General features: G+C 39.6%; 1 protein-coding gene across 1 annotated transcript in view; it reads right to left on the reverse strand.

The window, feature by feature from the left end:
• CDC42BPA (CDC42 binding protein kinase alpha) overlaps window positions 1-14,309 on the reverse strand; it is a 155,345-nt gene extending 141,036 nt beyond the window's left edge. Inside the window, exon 1 of the mRNA XM_088532756.1 lies at window positions 14,080-14,309. Coding sequence (XP_088388882.1) covers window positions 14,080-14,275 — 196 coding nt within the window. The 5' untranslated portion in view covers window positions 14,276-14,309. The remainder of the gene's footprint in view (window positions 1-14,079) is intronic.
• Window positions 14,310-19,049: the final 4,740 nt, after the last annotated feature.

Genomic DNA, 19,049 nt, shown 5'->3' on the forward strand with positions numbered 1-19,049 from the left:
GCTATGACATTCCAAGCAAAAAAGCACTAACACAGTCATGAACCAGGCTTTGCATTTCCAAGTGACAAGCTGGACTGGTTTCTGCTCCGATTACAGACTGCCTGAGATTGCCTACGGCCTGAGAAACACCTCGAACTCCCGCACACGTAATACAAACATCTCAAATCCTGCAGAAAGAGTGTCCCAGGCCAATGGCTCAAAGCCAACCCTTGCATAACACTAGAATCATGCTCAGTACACAAAACACTTTCCTCCCACGCTTGGAATAATTCTGAGAATTAAGAAAGAAAGACTTGGCCCTGTGCAGTATGTCATCAGCTTTTTCACTCTGAAACCATACAAAAGCAAGATATATGTTTGGGATTCACCTTTAGTTCACATCAAAATGCTAGGGTCATAGCAAATACAGAACATAACTCTGAAGCGCAATCGCTTTGCTCTTACTTACAGAACGGAATATAAGCAAAGAGCAGCACCCTGGAGATGGCTAGAAGGTCAACATGCTTCATGATACTACTGACACAGCAATGGATAAAACTCCCTTCCACAGTAAATCTTCTTTCCTTTGGAAGGAAAATGGAAGAAAAAATATCAAACTTTTTTCTCTTGTCACTCTATTAACCATGTGAACAATATCAAAAGAGAGGAAAAGAAAAATAAATTAACGGATTACCTTAAATATTAAGTTTTCAATTCTAACTACTCCTTTCAGATAATGAGCCCCCAAATGAAGCACAGAGGGCAGTTAATGAAGTTACAGGGAAGAAATATGTGTTTTCTTGTGCAAAGCTACTGTCTGCAGCAGCATTTTGAGAGACTGCACCAACTCTTGTCAAGCAGGAAGGCAAAGGATGTCTATAGTGCTTTTGGCATAGAAAAGCACTTTGAAAACAAAGCCCATTTTGATTGTACTAATAAAGCCTAGGAAATTCTTGCACACCGCAGTCCAGAGTGTATTAACTGACAGCAGGCACAAGAAGACAGACAGAAAAAGCAATCAAAGGGATGAGTAAAGGAATTATTCTCCATTTAATTTACAGCTGGAGCTCCTGTAGGGCTAACTTCGCAAAATGGAGAGCAGTAGAAGAATATTATACGAATACTATACATGAGAAGGCTTCCCCTGTTACAAAAGAGTGAGAAGGGTAAGAGAAGCTTAAAAAAAAAAAAAAAAAAAAAAAAAAGTTAGGGGAACAGCAAGTTCTTCTCTGCAAGTTGTGCTTTGAGTAACCGGACCTGCACCCTTCCTTAATGTTGTTTGGACACAGCTACATTCACCAGAAAATGGCAGAAAATAAGAAGAGTAAGAACACTCAGCGGGAGATGGGGTAACTGCACTATTTACAAGCAGCAAAACCACAAATAAGCTACTGAAACTCTCCAAAACAAATACTAATGTAAGATCTGGTTTTGCACTAGTCTTTGGACTAACTAGTGCATCCTTTGGAGTCTACTGACCCATAAAAGAAGAAAAAAACACACATATACAAAAGACTACTGTTAGAACTCCTTAGAATCTTACACAGGTGTGATTGAGAACTCAAGCAAGCAAACAAATGCATTTCAGCCCAGCTCACCATTTCAAGCACAGATTCAGATTCATGTCCTTCCACACCTTACTACAAAAGACAGTGTAAAAGGAAAGATGGGGAATTTCTGTGAAGTCTTACTACACCAAATCATGGATAGACAAGAACCCTAAATCAGCATTATTTCTCAAAAACTGCTCCTGTGTAGAGCACAGGAACAGCTAATCCCTCTCCATCTTCAAGAATGTGTACAAGGGCTGGCTGTGACAGCAGACCATGGCAGGCAAATCCCAACCCTCACTACGCTTCCCAGCAGGAACTCAGAGACACTCCATGCCCACCCTCCTATTAGTCTGCTCCAAGTATTTCATAAATAACTACCATGGGACAGTTCAAGAACTTTTGCCATTGGAGTTCAACAAAATAAAAAGAACAAAAACATCTTCCGGGGGGGGGAGGGGGAAGAACAGGTAAACACAAACTATAATAAAATGGTAAACAAAGTATACAAAAATAGCAAAAGAACCTCACTCAAAGACATTCTTGTTAAACCCCCCAAAAGCTTTTACTATTAAAAAAAAAAAGTATATTACAAGAATTACACCATGCCTGGAGGTAGTTTCTATATAAAGTACTATGCCATGAATAAAAATTCAGCATTTCTATACAGTCATGTCATGATTAACTGTTGTAAAAACAAACCAAAAAAAAAAAAAAAAAAAACCAACCTCAGGATACCATACAGAACATGTTTAAGAGACTGTAAGGATGAAATACAGGAACAAAGTTAAACAAAAACATAAGAGCATCTATCCTTAATACAAAGGCCATCGCAACCAGGAAACTGCCTGACACAGCACAGTTGCTTTAAAAGTGATCCCTCGCAGGGAGGGTCAAAGGGAAGTGGGAACAGGCAGGAAGCAGACACTCAGGAGAAACAGCCAGGAGAAAGGGCAGCCGGGACAGGGGGAAGTTTCCTGCCCCACGGAGGTGACCATTCAGCAAAGCTACCTACCTATGTTGTCCTCAACTGACTACTAGCAACAGGGTTATCAGAGGAGTTGCGTGATCTTCACTGCGACTCTTTCAAGAAATACCTATGCACAAACAGCAGGCAGTGCCCACTATTAGGTGAAGACTGTGATCAAGAGTTTCTAGTTGCCTCTTTTGCCAGACTTGCCTTTCTGGAAGCATATGAAGTTTTATGGGGAAAATATCTACTGTACCAATGTTATATACGAGTTCACTTTCTTCAGCACTGTCAAGAGTCCTACCTAAAACCCACTCCAGTCAACAAAGTCCTATAGCCACACAATAAGTATGGCTTAATCATACATATTATTTTTTATAACTTTCCTGAAATATCAGTGGCAGTTCAAGCAGTGCGGCCTGTAGAAGAGATTTTGAAAAAGATAGGAACTACTGAATGAGCTAAAAGAAGCTTAACTTTTGTGGAGGTCCAAGTTCAACATACACAAATAGTTGCTCAAAACACAATTCTGGCAAACATTCCCCTGACCCCAGCAGAAAATAGAGATTCCCTTACAAACAGTAAAGCCATTGCCATGTCCTGAAGGGTGTTTTACACCAATGCTTCAGTGCAGAGAGGGGAAAAAAGTAGTGGCCCGAAAAGCCAGCACATCACATGGCTAGGTTTCCAAGTCTGCAAAACAGCTTTCTCAAATAACTACACCACGAAAAAAGGCATGCCAACAGCACACTGCAGATTTAAGTAAATAAATACAGCACTTAAAACACACAGAAGATACAAACCACCTAGACTTTCAGCAATTCCCACAGTAAACAAGATTTCAAAAAGCTCAGGGGGAAAAAAAAAAAAAAAAAAAAAAACAAGGAACACACATATGAAGCTGAGTCCTATAGACTGCTTTTCCACTGACATTCTGGGTGACTTTCAGCAAGTCACAGATCTGCCTCCATTCATCTGCAGAGATGGTTAGGACGGTAACAACTGCCCACTTCTCTCAAACAGATTTTCAAGACACTATACTCAAGTGGCCAGTATTACTGTAAACGGTTTCTCAACAAGAATCACACTATTGAAACAACAAAGAACAATCATAACACACTCTAAACAGAGTATACGCTTTTAAAGTATTCTTTTTTTGAGTTAAAGCAAAATAAAGGAAATCTCCTCCTCAGAAGAACTACAGTACTTAAGTCCTGGTTTTAAATGCTCGAGTCCTCAAGTGACTTGCTTCCTTTAAAAGCTCAGCAGCAAACAAACTGCTTTAATACTGTATAGGAATCAGTGAATTAACTTCACATTTCTATCCATTAAATGAGAACATTATTTGCCTTACAGATGCTTTTTTCTTCCTACCAGACAGATATCACAGTTTTGGCTCACAGCTGTAAGTTAACTACAACCACTTTAAGTCTAAATAATTTTATCATGAAAATAATTTTCTTTCATATACATCTATCCATATACATACACACACAGATTCTTCCACATACACCATCCAAATTGCTGTTTCAGTTCATATACACTCATCTTGCAGGACAGGCAGTGTTCTTTTAAAAAAGCCCACTAGAGATCCATCTCCCTCCAGATGTCTTAATTTTCTGAAGCTCAATACAGCAGCCATGCCTGGGGAATGCGCCTTCCAATGGACATCCTATCAGCACTTATGCTCTCTGAGGGGAACAAATAAAAATAAAAAAGGAGAAAAAAATATATTTTTCCAGGCATAGAGGTGCAGACACTCAGGCAGAGAGCATCAAGGAGGAACTGAGGATCTGCTTGGCAAGCCCTAGGTTGAAACTGAGAAGTTCAAAATATCTGCCAATCACACACTTACAGACTTTAGATACTTCAATTTTACTCAAAACTCCAAGTGAGAGAGAACATTTGGAATTACACAACACATGCCAAGATGTACATTGCTTTATAACCATACATGTATGCACACAGACAGGAGCCCAACACCTCTCTAATGAGCACTCAAACTTAGCTCAGAGGATGCAGTTTGATGTGCTTGACCTGGCTCCTATTGAAGCTAATAGAAATTCTGCCACAAGCTTTGGTCATGGGGAGAAGGATTAGCAAAAGCAGTGCTCAGCATGCCAAGAAGAAATCCTCACAGCCTCGCCAAAATTACTTCATTTACTATCTTCCCTCTGCTGCACATTTCCTCTGCCCTTTCCCACAGGAAATGATTTTGTACCCTTGACACTGGAGCATTGGTAAAATAAAGACGACCTTTGCACCCTGTAACTCTAAGAGAATATGATTTTATTTGCTGAGAGGAGGCAAAGATGGAAAGAAACAGATAAGGCATGCTTGGAAGAGACTGGCAATCTAAATTAAAAAAAAAAAAAAAACAAAAAAAAAAAACACCACAGTAGCCTAACATTGCAGAAGTGTTACAAAATCTTCATTGCCTCAGGAACACGGAGATAGAAGATATCACCAAGCCTACTGTACTTCATCAAAGAAAATACTTGTCCCAAACAGGTGAATAAAGATCTGGTAAGAACAGATTAAGTGAACTATTAGAGAAAATGACTTTGCTAAATACGGGGGGGGGGGAGGGGGGGAGCAAGCTCACAAAACGTCACCGAAAATTGTAACCTATCTCTAAAGTGAGGGCCCTATGGCATTAAACCCTTGCTCATTTTTAAAAAATAATAATATATTCAAGTTTTAAGAACAGTCAATACTCACTATACAGATTTTTCCAGATATTTAAGAGTATTACTGTGATCACATTTTTTTCCCCCTAGTTTAAACTCCATGACAAGAAAGAGCAAAAAACACCGAGATCGAGTTGCTCCCTTAGAAAGAAAACCTGATGAGGAAATTAAGGCGAAATTTAAAGTACTAACGACAAGAAGTTTTGGGGAAGAGTATCAAATTCACTCGTAATTTCAAGGATCACACTGTTAATGCAATACCAACAGTAAAAAAATACTGCGTGATCCCATTAAATCTTCCTGAGTTTTGGAGAAGGGGCATGTAAAAATGAAGAGGCACGCGGCTAGACAGCAAGTCAGCTGTCCTCACCTCCTTGCCCTTGCGGCACCCTCTCTTTTCCCGAGGAGTAAAGCACTAAGACCCACTGACAAGCTCAGCTGACAGCTGCGGCAAAGCACCCACAGAGACTTTGCAGGCGCTGGCATCGATGTATTCATCAATATATTTGTACAGACACTCACTGAAAGAGCTACCACCCACCACTGCAAGCAGCAGGTTCCCATTTCACCTCTTCTCAGGTTAAGATGTTACTAGAGGATTCATTAACCGAAAAGCCACCAGGTTAACAGAATTCTGAATGTGGATTATCATCAATAAAGATATTTAGTCATTTCTTTTTTTCCAGATGAAAAAAAAATACTAGAATATTAAGAAAACAACAAAACACTCTACCAAACATTTAAAAACAAACAACCATACCCATACTCATCTACATTTAAAGGGTTAAATAATGACTTTTACATAAGCACAGAGGTTTCAATTGCATCTTTCACTAGCCCAAAGCAGTTCCTAGGTACGAAGGAAAAAATAGCACTATTACAAATATAGGCCTTCTAGAGCTGAAAGAGCTCAGCTAAATGATCATGACTTTCTCCACAAATTTCTTTTTGTGTAGGAAACTGTTTCGATAATTTCCGTCCAACATATCAAATTATAGTAAAAACAAGAAGTCTTTTTTGTATCAGCCACTAACAAAAATTATAAAAGAATATATATAAAAGAATCCTTCTTAGATTATAACACAATAACAGTGCTCATCAAGTGTCTTCCAGATGTTGGGGGAAATTTAATTGTTCTAAGTCTGTTGAAATAAGACTCCTCGTATTTCATTTAAATAATGTAAAACCAAAGCATTTATAAATACATATACCATGCCAAATACAACAAAACACATAAAATAGACATATATTTTTTCCCAGGAAGTCTCCATCACCAAAATCAGAACTATTCTGAAGATATCTGTTAGAAATTTTCCTGTTCACAAAGGAAAGCCTAGGAGGTAACTGTCACATCAATGAAGAAGCAAACAAATAAACGAAACACTCGCTGAACTTCTATACCAAGTATATATCAGAATAAGCTGCTAAAATCAAAAATTTTGACCACGTTAAGTCCCTCTGTCCACATAAGCACCTGCAAAACAGACATCAGTAACAGAAAGGATTTAGCCAGCCTTAAGCCACCCTCAAGCCAGCCCCCACCCAAGATAACATCAAGAAGCTACAATTAAAATACCAACTCTTATTTCCTCCTCCTCTTGTTACTACGTGTCTTGCAAAACATTCAGAAAACAGAAAATGTTATGTACCAAAGGGAGCGTGACAAAGGTGAAAGGCGTTAAGGAGCATCTCGGGAGTGGGGTGTACCAACAGTAGGAGCGTCACTCTCATAATTCACTTTGTATTGAGCTACAATTGTAGTAGTAGCTACAATACAGTACAATACTACACAGCCCAAATAAGCAGCCCAATGCCCCAGTTCTACAAGAGCTTAGAAGCAGAAGTGACTCGTATTAGCTTGAGAAAAAACAATCAAAACCAGGACACCATCATTTTGACTATGAAAATACCAAGCAGACACATAGAGATTCAAATGGTGGTAGAAAGACCAGCTGAAGTCTGACTTGGAGAAAAAGCAACAAAATGGGAGTGGAGGGAAAAAGAGAAAGACCGTCAGTCCCAAGCAAATACTGTAAAGCTTTTTAAGGAAGAAAGTTACTATTTAAAAAAAAAAAAAAAAGGACATTAAAAGGAAAGGAGGAAATACTCAAAAATGGAAACCTGTGTGCCCTTCACTGCCCGTGCAAACTGTCAGACACAAAAGCCACAATTTTAAGCTGGAAAGGATGAAAAAAAATTGATGTGGAAAAATAGTCTGTTCTGTCTTCTACTTAGAGCAGACATGGTACATCTTGGTACATGGTAGATTATCTTCTACTAAGCAGAGCAGACATGGTACTTCACCAATAAGCTGATCCCCAAGAATCAAAGACACCTACAACATTGTGTAACAGAAATAATACAAATTAAATTCAAAGTCTGGACATGGGTAAGAAATAATTACGAAATACAAAGTCTTAGGAGTCTGGGTACACCTCATGTGGATTTTATCCATGGTGACCGCTAGTAACCTTATTTCTGGTAATACAACTTAATTAACTGACCTGTCTAAAAAGAAGAGTTTTAGAGTTATAAAAGTCTGATGTCATGTTTAAACGATTTGAAATAAAAATCTTAGACTTAACAATGGATTGCACATGACTGACCTAATTCACTTGCATTTTTTTAAAAAAAGATTTTAGTCCACATTAGTAGCATTCCCAAACTTAATGAGGACCTCAGAAAAATTATGTGTTAAGTGAGACTAGAACAGAAAAAATTACTCTAGCTATTCACCCAGAAAATCAAATTAAACAAGTACAAACACTCATGCAAGAGTAACCTGCTTAGACAAAAGATACTGCTTAACATCTAAGGAAATGGTCTTTCCCTTGAAGTCTGCCCCAGCTGTCCACACTACAGTACCTTTTTAAGGAGGTTTGAAAAGCAGGGCTGCCAGGAAGCTCTAATTGCTTCTGGAAGTTTTCTATTGAGGCGATAGATTTTTACTGTGACAAAGTAATTAGGGATGCTATGAGGTTAAAACTTTGCAAAGATATCTTTAGGATCATTTACAGTGTCAGTTTTCACAAAACAATTAGGAAAAAATACACTTTTCTGGGATAGCAGCCTCCATCCATTCTGAACTTGGCGATTTTGGGTTTGCAATTTAATTGCAATAGAAATTCAAAGCACTAGCACTTTTGACTATAGATATGACTCAAGTGAAATTACTTCTATATGCTGCTGCAGCTCAAAATTCAAGCACTAATCTATGCGTATAAAACAGACCATCAAAAACAAAAGTTTTGTCTCTTTCAATCTCCGCAAAGGTATATGCCAGAGAGTTTTAACCATACTGAACCAGATAAACTAATTACACTTGCAGCACAGCATCCTGTCTTCAGCTAATCATGAAGAAATAACACACATCAGTTTGTAAGAGAATTTATTTAAAACTCAGTTGAAAAGGGAGGGGGGAAAAAAGACATGGAAAGAAAAGAAAAAAAGGGAAAGAATTTTCAGATACACACAAACACAGCATCATATCCTATTCAGAGGTTAAAAACCTCAAATACGCCTCTAAACAACTTCAACAAAACATTTTACAACTATGATAATTCTACTAGCAAAACACTGTATTAACACTTTAATGGGAAATGTTTGATTAGCAGGAAATTATTTGTGCCAGAGGAAACATCTTGCACAGTTAGCAGACTAACACAGAAAATTTTATTTCTGTATTTGCTCCTGTTGGACAAAAGCATGCTAGCAGCTTCCATAATGAATAAAGGCATTCCTACAATTCCTTAAGATTAAGTACTATCTGCTAGTGTCCAGTTTTATACCCAAGCAATAAAAAGGACACTACTGCCATAAGTCAGTCAGCGCAAGTACAGGTATTCCAGAAGTTCATCAGGCAGCCTCAAACTGCTCACAAACTTCCCTATTCCCAAGGTATTCCAGAAGTTCATCAGGCAGCCTCAAACTGCTCACAAACTTCCCTATTCCCACAGGGCTGCCTTCAGAAGCTTCTTTTTAAAGAAAGGATAAATGAAGATTATATCCTTGTTCATCTGGAAACTGGCTTTAACCCTAATCTCAACCAAAACTGAACAGTCTCACAGTTCACATGGTCTTGTCACAACTGTTCATTAACTTACAGTAACTATTTTCCCTTACACAAGACAAAAATAAAAACTGAAATAAATATACAAGAGGCAACAGCTAAAAGACACAAAGGTCAAACACAGAGCTACCTGGCAGGAAGGTGTTTGTAAGCAACTGGCCTTTGACTTACTTTCCCATACTTGCATTTTATTTTTTATTAATTCAGTATAAAACTCCGTCTCTATAAATGTTGCTTGCACACTTTTCTGAAATAGACACATTTGAAGGTAGTCGCTATCTGAGAGCATTAAATAACTTTTCTCTCTAATTATTAAGATATATAGCCAAAGTTAACAAGCATTAGCAAGAATAAATTTGTGTAAATAAGCCATTAAAGTCATATTGTAAACAATGACCTAAAAAGTTATCTGTTAGCCTCAAACTACAATGACTTCCATGTAGGTGAATCCCCCTTCCTCTGTTTGCTCTGAGTGCAGGAGGCAAAACCATTCCCAACTAAAAATACGTATATGCTTAAGCACCTGTGAAATGGCCTTTTACAAGCAGGATGTGCCATAATAAGAAATAAATGAATATTTGTTTTCACATATATCAATCAGACCAAAATGTGCTCCCAGTTTTATGGCTATAAAATAAAAGCAATGATAATTCCTAAAATACAGCTTAGGTTTTTAAATCTACTTCTAATCAGCTGAATGGCACACAGCAAGGACTCAATGTTATGTCTTTGTTGCTATCTATGCAAAAAAATAGTGCCTAAACAAATGTTTTAAAGACAAATGTTTTATAAAGTTTGTCTTTGAAAAATGAAACAAACAAACTGTATCTGATAATTCTTGTGATTCCTTCCTTTGCTGACAAATAGATAAATAACTCAGAAGGGCAGGAAAAAAAAAAAAAAAAAAAAAAAAAAGCTAAAGAAAAGTCTAAAGTTTATATACCACTATATCACACTCTAGTTTTAATAGAAATAAAATTAGAACAATTAACTTCATCAGACAAAAAATATCCATATAAGATAAGGGAAAAAAAGGAATTAAACTGAGACTTCATCTTCAGGTTTTGGTAGTGCCCTCCATCTTTCCTCCCTTAGATCTCCACATGTTTTGTAGTATTTTTTTTAAGTTATCCTTCAATGCATCTTAAATAATTTGGCTCTAGTTTCTCTTTAAAGCTACTTCAGATCAGTGCCATTATATAGGATGTTCTTCTATAAAAAAAAAAAAAAAAGTTTTTGTTAAGATTTTTTTCTACCACTTCTAAGTTCAGCATATGAGCCTATGTTACTCCCTGCACAGAAGAACAGAGGTAATTCTCACACTTGTAGAAAAGAAAAACAACATGCTTGAAATGCCCCTGGCTCGTCCTGGTACACTCCAGTTGTTAAAATTAGACCATCTTTTTTTCTAAACCATAAACATAACCATCAATATAGATTAAGATTAAATATGGCATAAAATAAACAGAAGAAGCCAAGTCTAAATGTTTCATCTCCTTGTAATCTCAAAACATGCCCTGATTAACTGTTAGAGCTCAAATATATATGTTGTTTGCATGGTTGTTTTTTTTAAACACAGGGTCTTTATACACAAATAAACACCAAGACAAAAACCATCTTATCCATAAATCATGAAAACAGTAATGCGTATAAAAAAAGGCAAAGAAGTTATGTTTCTACCTTAAACTAGAAAAGCATTTCAAAAATGTTCAGATTCTAAACTATAATCAGACACTTCAGATAGTGAAAATGACATTGGATCAATCTCAAGAAGACTAAAATATACAAAAATATGATTTTTGCCACAATGCAGGGCTCTTGCGTCCTTACATGCCGAGTTAAACTTGCAGTAATGATAATAACAACCAAAAAAGACATTAAAAAAAGTTATAATTGTTCGTCTGTTTTACCCTGCTTCACTTTCAAATTACAGAACTGGGTAACAGGTACATAAAATACTCCTAAAAGATCCAAGTGCTTGGAACACAAAGCTTCTTAGCTCTTCTAAATACATCAATAGGCACATGGCTCTCACTAAAACCCTATTAGCTTTTCCATGCTACGACACCTCTTAAAACTTTTCCAAAAATTTTTGAAATGTGCTATTAATATTCAGTCTTACATGAAACATGGCACGTAACATCTAAGGCCTAGAATAGTTTAAACAAAAAATACAAATCCACATACCAATAAATAAATAAATAAAACCACATGAAACCAACAGCCCCACCCCAAAACTGAACTACTGAAAAGCTAGAATAAATTATTTGTTGTCATTTTCAACAGGAGTTTATAATTTTTAATTAAAAAAGTCGTATTTACTCCTGGAAGGAGTTATTCAAGCAAGCAGTTTAAACTGTAAGATAATTAACAGTTCTCAGGTGTAAATTTCTGGTTTGTAACTTGTACGTGCACTAACATCCCAGTTCTTGTAAGTATTCATGCATCTGATCACATCTGTTCTAAGACTGGTCCCAGTGATTTCCAACTGAATTATTCACAATCCCCAAACAAATTTGTGAATGGGGCAAATTCTGGCACAATCCCTCCAAGGGTCTTTCCAAACCAGCAACCAACTGACCCCAGTAACAGACACAGCAAGCACCAAGATTTATCCCACTGATGCAAGACACAAATTAACATACACTTCATTTTATACCATGCATTGAAAACCAGGACTTCTTCACAAACGGCACTCTTCAGAACTCCCTTGTCTCAAACTGGTATTACTTTCCTTAGTGTTCAAGTAGCAAAGACCAAAAAAAGAACCAAAGGCACTTAAACTTGGAGTCACTGACAAAGGCAGGGAAGGAACCTACAGTTTGTGACACCCAGTATGTCTCTGACTTTAAATCATCTATCATCTCTCACCAATCATTCACTTACATTGTTTCCCCCTTTATTGAGAAGGTAATACGTGAGGTTATGATTATATTAAAGAACAGGGCGCCCAAGAGTGTGTATCCGATGAGCAAGAATCCCATTCTGGGAGCCCCTCGTCGCAGCAGGAGGGCCGAGGCCGGCTAGTTTCAGCAGCAGCACTGCCTCCAGGAGACAACTCAGGGTGTGCAGGATAAGACATCATTCCTACAGACGCTTCCAACAGAGGGCATTAGGAGCCGTGGCTTCCGCACGTCACCTCGCAAAGCCCCTTGGAAACCTGCCCTAGGGATGCAGGCAGTTGTGCGGGGGGTGGCAGAGCACTCACACCTCTCTGGGGCTCCCATGCCAAGGTGACAAATGCTGCAATGGGTGAGCAAAGGAACAGCAGGAAAACAGGCCACTGAGAAGCCCTGGCCATTCCAAAGTAGAGCACTACTTCCATTAGCAACCTGGCAAAGCCAACCCAAAAACCTGCAGGTACTGTAGGAACCTCAGAACATCACATTCACTGGACCAACCACCATCATTAAATGTATCAGCTGCACCACGCTGGACTACAAGGGCTTCACTATTCTAATCCATACCTTTAGCTTTTCTTTTACAGGATATCACATTGTCACAGGATACAGGTATTCTACTACGTACTCTAAATTCTTGCACAAAAATTACCTTTGAGCCAGGGATTTTTCAAATCTTTCATGGCTTCTGGGTGCCATAACATCTCCAAGCTCTTCAGAAGTAATTTCTAATTACTATATCCTCCTTAGCAAAGATACATACACTTCTTCCAGAGAGTAATAAGACAGAGACCAGTGTGATATGAACAGTATAAGAAACTAAATCACCGAGTCAGATGTCCTTTAGATGTCAGTATGACCACAGTAAGGAGCAAAAAAATAACACACACACACCCCAGCCCCAAGTTGTCAGGTCAGTTAATAAAACGTCTTTCCTCGGTGACTTCATTACGAACAACTCTACCAGTTAATAAATCAAACACTCGTTCTGTATTTTGAAAACGTGCCTTTTAATAAAGGAAACCTGATGGTGCATTTATTGCAAAATGTAGGTGATAAATGATTCTAAGCATAAATGCAGAACTACAAAATGACTTTAAGATTTGAAGGTCACATACAGTAAATGTTCTCATCAAGGTACTAATGACAGCCCCTATCTTCCGTTTTGCATCTATTTTTAAAAGGAGAAAAAAATATATCAAAAGAAGAAATGGAGACAACCAGTGCTGTCATAACTTAAGGAGAGCTGCATTGTTGTCATCCCTCTGTTTTTGCTTAAAAACCTTTAAATACTATAAAAATCTCGCTGAACATGAGAAAATGGAAGTGATGGGAAACACAATTTTATTCTGCCTTTCTACTCTGCTTTCCTTACCAGGAAAATCAATCTAATTAAGGTAACGATGACTTTATGCTTAAGAAGAGAACGTATTTTTCTTCACTTTCACAGACATTCCAAATTCATATCAATTAAGATAGCCAAAAAGATTTTCTTGTTGGTCAAATCTTTTACTTTAAAGTGCTATAGATTTGACTGCAGGTGCAAATCACAGGATTTCACACTCATCTTCTTTTTTTCCCCCCAGAAAATGTATCCCTTATTATCCCGAAATCCCAACAACTTCAGGATACAGAACTCAACAGGAGGACCTAAAGGGAAGTAAATACACCTCACATACCAGAACCTCATCCATGTCAAAAAAAAAAAAAAATCTATTTATATGCATACCTCCATCACAAATAACCAATGCCATACCTTTTTCATCATCACCAGCCTGTTTAAATACAGTAAAACCAAAAATACTTTCAAGTAAAACATGGAGTTATAACAATCCCCTCTTACACATAAATAACAGAGACATTATACAAAGCAGACATTAGTGAGGATGGAAATACACAGAATAAACATATTTAAACTTACCCCATTCTAGATACTCAAGGATATTCTTCTCTCTTCGCAGGGGGGAATTATTACATTCATCATAAAGGCAGATGAGTATATCCAGCAAGGTTTCCACACTGAAGCACTGCCCATTAGTCTGAGTTGGCCCATCCAAAATAAACTGCTCCAGCTGCTTCAAACGTACTTCTCCAGACATGGTTGTTTCAGTTTGCATTGGGGTTGCTTTCTTAATTTTTTTTTTATTTTGTAGAAAAGAAAAAAGAAATCCAACTTCTGCAGGTACTGCTGCTTAAAAAGAAAAACCCACAGTATTTCTTACACGAGTGTCAAACTGGGGTGGTGCTTAACTTAAACCACCTCGGGGTTCCTTGCTTCAAAATAAAACCTAGTAAGTTTCGACACACGTATAGAGTGTGTATATAGGGTATAGGTATATAGAATTTTTAAGGAAAGAAAATAGTTATCCTAAAAAAAATGCGTTTAACAGGAAGAAAAAAATATATATATAGTCACTTCTTGATATAAATAATAATAATTAAAATGGAATTCAACCAGGGTTGCCCGACACCAGTTTTACCGTGTGTACGTGCGTGTATATATATACAGATCTATTCCAAAAACTTAAAAAAAAATAATAAAAGAGGCCTCCTTTTTCATCCAAAATTCAAATCATGCAACATAATCCTGGAAGGAATCCCACCGCATCATGGAAGTGCGAAAGCCCCTCTCGCTCTGCATCAGCGATTCGCTCCCCAGAAAGGCTCGAGAGGAGGAGAAAAATCGTAAATGTATTTAAAAAAAAAAAAAAAAATCCAAGCCGGAGGAGGAAGGCGCAGAGCCGCGGAGGGAAGGAGGGAGCTGCCGAGCGCCCCCCGCCTCCGCCCGCGCCGAGCCCAGGGCGCATCCGCCGCTGGGGGCGGGGAGCCGGTCCCCGAGGCGCGGCCCCTCCTCGGGGCACAGCCAAGTCCTGCCCCGGGGAGCCCTTCCCGTCCTCCTCACCAAGCTCCTTTTAAGGCTTTTCAGTGATTCCAAAAAACCGAAGTCTTCATTCTTTTTCGTCCCCGCTCCGTCTCTCTCGCCTCTGCTGCGGCGGCGCAGCGGAGGGGGGTGGGCAGCCAGCGGGATTAAGCGCACGTCCCCTCCCGCCCAACGCGGCGGCGCCGCTGGAAAACGCTCATAACCCTGTCAAATCCTGCCCATGGCCGCGGCGTCCTCCTTCTCCTCCTGCTGCTAGGCCGGGAGCGCGTCCCGCGGAGGCCCCAGGGGCTTCACTGTGGCCGAGGAGATGCTCTCGCGGCGCAGCCGCGGCGGGCAAGGGGCATCTTGCTGGCTGCGTGTGCGCGCGGGTGGCGGGCAGGGAGCGGCGGCGGCGGCGGGGCGCGCCCTCCCCAGCTTCCGCGCTCTCCTCCTCCTCCTCCTCCCACCGCTCCCTCCTTCCCGCCCTCACGCGCAGAAGCCGCCGTCGCCGAGCCAGCAGCAGCCCAACATGGCGGCCGCGGCGGGGGGAGCCGCCGCCCGCCCGGGCGTCGCCGCCGATGGGATGGAGGTGGGGAGGGCGCTGGGACGCGGCGGCGGGGAACGCAGGGATACGGGCGGACGGCGGGAGGCAGGGCCTCGGCGCCCGGGCGCCCTCCGGTGGCACCCCCGTCCCTGTCTCCCGCCGCGCGCCCCTGCGGCGGTTGGAGTAGTCGTTGGCAGCCGTGCATCAGCTCTGCAGTCACCTTTCCTCCAAAAATGAAATTAAATAAAAAATACTGCTCTGGTAAACCCAGGTCGAGTTTTATTTACTCATTTTCCATTTTCCTTTCACAGCATGAGTTTTCTCTGCTAATCTCCAGGTGTTAAATCAGGCCCTGTTCACCTCAAATTTACGTTATTAAAGGTGTACCAAATCCTCACGGTAGTGTCTCCCCTTTTGGAAATCCCTCCCTCACCCTAGGGATGCACCATGGTGCCACGCAAGCAAACATAGAGCTGCATCGGCCCTAGAATTAGGCTACCTCCAGCATGGAAAATAGCAGCAGCTTGGTAGCATGCAGCAGCATTTTTCACTTCAGAAATATATAAAGGGTGGGGTATCAGCAGGGCTTAAACCAACGCCATCTTCAAGACAACTTGTAATTTAATTAAATCCATCCTTCCTCAGCAGTGGGATTAACTGGGAGGAAGATGGCCCAGTTCTGGCCCATTTGACCAAAAATTGGTTGAAATCGGTCAAGTTCAGCACTCCCTGAAAGCCAACCGGGTGTCCCTTGGAGTTCAGAGGAAGGAAGCAATCTGGGTACATCTGCCCCTGTTGCGACCATCATCAAAAGAGCCTGAGCTGGTTCTTGCCACAAGAAACATGTTTGTAATACATTTTTTAGGCTAGCCTTTTTGACAGTTTATGTCGGCCATCTTGTATATGTCATGTAGATGAAGATGAAATTCAGAATCAAGGTTTGTGATGTGTGGGACAGGGAAAGGGGCCCCTCGTTGTGCCATCTTGCTGGGCTGGGAGCCCACTGGGCCCAATGGTCTGGTGTCATCCTCATTTACTGCCACCCCATAAGTGCCTGCATGGGATTGGAGTGCCCTGAAGCTGTGGCACTTGGGCAGTGGGATAATCAGAGCAAAATATTTCCTGGTGACTCTTCCCTGAATTTGTGGAAATGGGTATTGAAGCTGGGGGGTGGGAGATGGATGACAGCCGTGAAAATAAATTGCTACTGCCAGGGTAGAGGGGTGAGATCAAAATGCACATTCCACAGAGACTGGAAATGTGTCAGCCAAGTTCATCCCATGCTTATGTTAGCCCTTAATAGCAGAGGAGAGGAAAAGGGGAGAAAACAAAGAGTTAAGGGGATGTTCGCTTTATGGACTTTGGCATCAGCTGGTAGGGAAGTGAACTGGAGAACTACTGCCAGAGATACGCTGGGTGTGGGTATTTCACTTATTTACTTATGTGACTGTTTTCCTCAGCTAGTAATAAAGTCTTTTTTTTTTTTTTAAATCACAGTCCAAGTGTTTGCAAACATGGAAGTATTGCCTCATAAGGATACCTAGCAAAGGCATTAATTTCACTATATTTCTAGTTTTAAAGCCCAACTCTTGTTTCTGTCAACACCCTTTGGAAGAAGTTACACATCAAGTCAGTTCTTTTCTGAATACTTTCATCTTAAGTAAGACTAAAGAGGCACAGGATACATTTCTATTAAAACCATTCCCTTTAAGCCTCAGTTGGACCCAAATCCCCAGAAATTATTAGTTCTCTACTCATTTGATAGCTTGTACTTTGTCCAAAAATGTATCGGCAGTTTTCCACAACAGTTCACGATATGCCCATTGGGCTCTAGTGACCCGTTTTGTCACAAAAGCTGTGAGGAACGTAAGTAATAAAAACAATGACTAGCACATTTTTATTTGCTGGAAATTATCTATGTACTAGATGATTTATTCCCACAATACCCCCATGGGATAGGAAATATTGTATCTCTGGTTTACAAGAAATAGTGCAAGAAAGACTTCAGTCAATATTTAGAAAAATCAACGGAAGAGCTTAGCATAAGGCTCAGAAATTTTTGCTGTCTTGTATGTTCTGTCACTGAAACATACAGGATCCTAAAAACACACACGTCACTTGAGTGCTAACTTTGCAGTCTTTAATAGTTATCAGGTATTTACTTTACTCCATTCTATTTTATTAATATTACAATAATATTTGCCTCTCATTACTTAGCTTTGCACATGTTTATGTTACCTAAAAAAAATAAAGATGATAAAGACTGTACATCTTGCAATATATTAAGAAAGTTGATAGCAACCAAGGGAATAGTGATATGTGAAGAAGTGTGAAGAGGATATGATTGAAACAATTTAATCTATGTATTAACAGCATGCACCTTGAGCATTGCAATTCTTTATGTTAGTATGATAGATTAAACTGCCTTTTCTGTCCAAGGACATGAAATATGTTGTTTTGGGGGATAATACTGCAGATACCTGCTTTTGGCATGCAGACCCTTTCTAAAGTCAAGAGGGATCCCATACACTTGCTTTGCAGACAAAAAAAAAATGTTTAACTGGTAGGTCTGCTGTGTGCTCAGGGAGAATGACTCAGAAGGGGCCCTTATATATCGGCTAAATTTTGCATCCAGGCTTTTGTGTTCTCCAAAACTTGACTTTGTAGACACACTTTGTTTGTAGTGAAACAGAAGTGCATCCCCAGATGAAAATCCGAGCTGTTCTCTGTGCAAAAACTGGCACACAAATTGGGATGGTGCCGTTTCAAAAAGTAGGTCCTACTGCAATCTTCTAAACTATAATAACAACATCTTATGTTACAGGAGCTTACAGGTAGCTACATAATACACATCATAACTGCAGACTAGGAATACATTGAAGATTTGCATATGTAAAAATTTGTTCCAATATGTGTAGTATTGGAGTTTCATATAAATCTTATAAATGGAGTAAATGCAGGCCAAGTGGACAAGGAGTTTTCTTCACTGAAACTAAGAAGTCTATCACAGAACTGAATTAGGCTCAGTACCTGTAGCAATGCATTCAGTAACATATTTTAATGTTTTTAGAGGCCTGTAAATCTTTTTTTTTCCCTCCAAATTCCTTCCCAAGACCTATTTCTGCTATATGTCTGCAGTCAAGTCAAAGTACAAGGGCTAAACAATATATGGCAAAAAGAAAATTATTATTTCCATATCTCCAAATAATGATCATAAATGTATAGCTATATGTGAGCACTGTAAATTTAGAATTATCTTTTCCTTCCCTTATGCTTCTTTTATTGCTTCTTGGAGTCTTATTTATAATTTTAATGATTTTCTGTGAATGGCTGGACTGACTAATTTTGCCTCAGAGACTAATTGCATCATACTGATCTCACTTCACTAGTTTTGTATCAGCCTCATTCCTCTGGCTTTAGTCCTCATTTAAAACAATGAAAATGTGTGTCAGAAAATGTGGTCAGCGGGTCCAGTTTTCTGGGAAGA

This window comes from Tinamus guttatus, unplaced genomic scaffold (assembly GCF_059628265.1).
Source record: "Tinamus guttatus ecotype Peru unplaced genomic scaffold, ASM5962826v1 Tinamus_guttatus_pri_ptg000033l, whole genome shotgun sequence".
Classification (NCBI taxonomy): Eukaryota; Metazoa; Chordata; class Aves; order Tinamiformes; family Tinamidae; genus Tinamus; species Tinamus guttatus.